This window comes from Poecilia formosa, unplaced genomic scaffold (assembly GCF_000485575.1).
Source record: "Poecilia formosa unplaced genomic scaffold, Poecilia_formosa-5.1.2 Scaffold796, whole genome shotgun sequence".
Classification (NCBI taxonomy): Eukaryota; Metazoa; Chordata; class Actinopteri; order Cyprinodontiformes; family Poeciliidae; genus Poecilia; species Poecilia formosa.
Genome location: NW_006800735.1, coordinates 67,963 through 71,313, shown reverse-complemented (window position 1 = coordinate 71,313; position 3,351 = coordinate 67,963). Strand labels below are relative to the sequence as shown.

General features: G+C 41.7%; 1 protein-coding gene across 2 annotated transcripts in view; it reads left to right on the top strand.

Moving 5' to 3' along the window:
* LOC103131620 (inactive dipeptidyl peptidase 10) overlaps positions 1-3,351 on the top strand; it is a 64,930-nt gene that overhangs the window by 22,209 nt on the left and 39,370 nt on the right. For both annotated transcript variants that reach the window (XM_007543300.2, XM_016666783.1), the window contains exons 2-3: positions 2,725-2,836; positions 2,902-2,997. In XM_007543300.2, coding sequence (XP_007543362.1) covers positions 2,725-2,836; positions 2,902-2,997 — 208 coding nt within the window. The remainder of the gene's footprint in view (positions 1-2,724; positions 2,837-2,901; positions 2,998-3,351) is intronic.

The window sequence follows — 3,351 nt, the reverse complement described above, 5'->3', positions numbered from 1 at the left end:
AAAAAAGTGTGTTATGATCGATTAAATGCGCTGATACGTCATTGTGCTGCTAAACGCATAACGCTGAGTGGAGTGGAGTACCGCTCCAAGATGGCCGCCCTAAATCTCGTCAGCGACAATAGGTGAGAGCGGTCCTTGAGGGTCTATCCTTATATTATGTCTATGGTTGGACCGTTACACGTCATTTACCCAGAATGCCTTGCAGTGTGAAAAACATGGAGACATCCCTATGAAAATATTTTATTAAAATTTATAAAAACTAAATAACCTACAGTATTATTACTGTATTGTTTTTACATCTGAGATAAATATTTCCCAGATAAGGTCTATTTTTATTACTAGTCGCGGTTCCCTTTAAGGTTATCAAAGGAAAAATCAGCAGAAAAACTTTGAACTGGGCAGGATGGAGGCATTTTAAATAAATCCATGTATGAAAAGTATTTTTGATTTGTTAATCAATAAATGTGTTTTAGTAAAAGAACTGCAGTGGATCTGGTTTCCCTGCAGCTGCAGGACCACAGAAAATTTCCTGGCTGGAAAACCTCAGCTGGAGTCAGAGGTCAGCTGTTAGCATCAGGAATGAAACAGCTGATTGGTGGATCAGTGGAGCCCAATCAGCAGGCATCGTTTCCTGGTTCCTGCTGGTTCTGATGCAACAGAAATGTCCGGTGGTTCCGGCTCATTCAGACGATTAGCTCCAGTATTTCTCTCTGCAGATTAATCCAGGAATGTTTCCTCTGAGTTATCAAATTGATGGATTTGAGACAGGACTAAGGAAACAGGAAAGGAGAACCTGCTAATTTAATGAATTCGGGATTAAAACCAGATAAAAACACTTTAGTTACAATAACTTATGAAATGAAAAACAGCCTTAGGTTTGAAATTGAAGTTTCTAAATCCTCAGAACAAAATCTGTCCCGATTTGACAGCGCAGAGAGAATTTCTGACAATTCATCTGGTTGGGTTCAACAGGAGCAGCTAACTGCGTCGCAGCTCCATTTTGTCTAAATGAATTTCTAATATTCATATTTGCAGCAAAGGTTTCTTCCACCTTGTTCCTAGGAGGTGCTGGTGCCTCTCCAGCAAATGCTTTGGGCAAGAGGTGGGGTCACAGGTCACCTGGACAGGTAGCAGGGCAACACAGACAAACAACCATGAACACACGCAGACCCAGGGAGAGTTTAGAGAGACCAGTTAACCTGACTGTCATGTTTCTGGACTGTGGGAGGAAGCAGAGAGCCGGAGGGAGAACATGCAGAAGAACCTGGGCCAGGAACCGAACCTAGGACCTTCTGGCTGCAAGGCAGCAGTGCTACCCACTGCACCACTGTGCAGCCCCTTATGCTAATGTTTTTTTATGCTTGTGTTTTTATGCTGTTAGTATCAACATCAATAAAAATGTCTTACAAATTCATCTGCTGCTTCTGTAAAAGTAAAGTTCAGAGTCTGTACAATACACTGACATCACAATGATCTGGACAGAGCTAGCCAAACTGCTAATGCTAATGTGTGACAGTGGAAACATCAATAGATTAGCATTTTGTGCCATAAGAATCTGTCTTGGTAAAGAATCATAACAGAATGTGTTAATTTAGCGCAGTATGATTAATGTTCACAGGTTTTTAAAATAAATCGCAGTGTTATGCTAATGCTAACATTCTGCAACAAATGCTAACCCTACCCTAAAATGGATGATAAAGGGGATTTAATTTTACACTCGGTCAAATTGGCCCTTGATGCAGAAAACACTGATAAATAAATGAAACAAAACCACCTGATTTATATTAAATGAATTATCAACATTCCAGCACAATAAGATAATGATAAATTATGAAATGACTCATTGTGATTTAAACACACGCAGCATTTCATATGTTTTCTAGCTGAGCTTCCAGCTCCTTTAAATCTCGTCTCGTGACTTTATTAGCATAAAACCAGGATGAACAAACCAATGTTTCCATTGTGGCTTTATTTAATGATTTTATGAAAATCCCTTCAGTTTATGAAATCATAAAGAGCGAAATGCCCAGAGATTAAACTGAAGGTTGAAATATTCTGCCAACAGGAGCATCGGCAGCTAACCGCGGCTGCAGCAGGTCGTTTCTAGAAAAGCTTTTCTCTGCCGCAGATCCAACATTTTAGCTTCAGGGTCTCAGGCTGCTGCTCCCGACTAACGGCTCCAAACGTCACAGAAGAACCGCAGGTCCAGTCAGACCCACCCGCTCCGGTTCTGACCTAACAGAGCGGGTCAAACAAACAGCCAGTACAAGAAAAGGAGGCTGGAAGCTGCCAAACACTCTCACACACACACACACTCACACACATATTTAATGAGAACTGAAGCACCAAAGACTCTGGAGAAATTGAAGGGATGCATCATTGATCCAGAGTTCATCTCTGTTATCCATAAATGTGTGTATTTATCCTCCCAGCTGCTAAACAAACGTAGTTCTGCATTTTCTGATTGAAATGATGAAACATGTAAATATGGAAACTTCAGCTCACCTCTGTTTCTTCTCCATGGTGTCGTTTGTAAAGTCAGAATAAAATATGAAAAATGAACCATCACTTTAAACTGCCTTGTTTCTGAAAATGCACAAACTAAATAAAATTACCTTAAAAATGAACTGTTGTTTATTTTCCTTTTAAAACCAGCTAAATAACCAACTTACACTCGTCGTTTTTTCCCTGTAGTTAATGAAGTTCTTCCTTCCTGTTCATCAGGACATTGGGCCGATCGGACCCGACCGGAACTGGAAGGGAATCGGCATCTCGCTGCTGGTCATCATGGCTGTCCTCTCCTGCATCGGCCTCTCCATAGTCCTGCTGTCTCAAGGTGAGCCGATGGCAGCAGCCGCTCGTCTCCTCCGCTGAGCGCTCATTTCTCCTTCCTGCTCTCAGATGGGTCCGGTAAGCCGCTGGGCGCGCCGCTGGCTCTGGATGACCTTTTCCAGAGGAGCTTCGAGATCCACGATCCGGAGGCAAAATGGATCAGTGGTAAGTTTTAATCAATCACTCAATTGATCAGTCAGTCATGAAGGGGGAGAGCAGAGCAGCAGATCAGACAACAGCAAAGATGTTTTCCAAAAATTATCACCAAGTTGGGAACTTTAAATTTTAATTTATTAATGAATTAAAAGTTCAATGCAATTAACCGCTTTACTCTTTTATTTTTATATTCTTTGGTCCAGAACCGGAACCTTTGCATTGTGTTTCCAGTACGGCCATAAATCCGACGCACAGCTACATCCACTAACAGCAGCGTGGCGTGTAAATGGAGTATATATAGACATAATATAAGGATAGACCCTCATGGACCGCTCTCGCCTATTGTCGCTGACGAGATTTAGG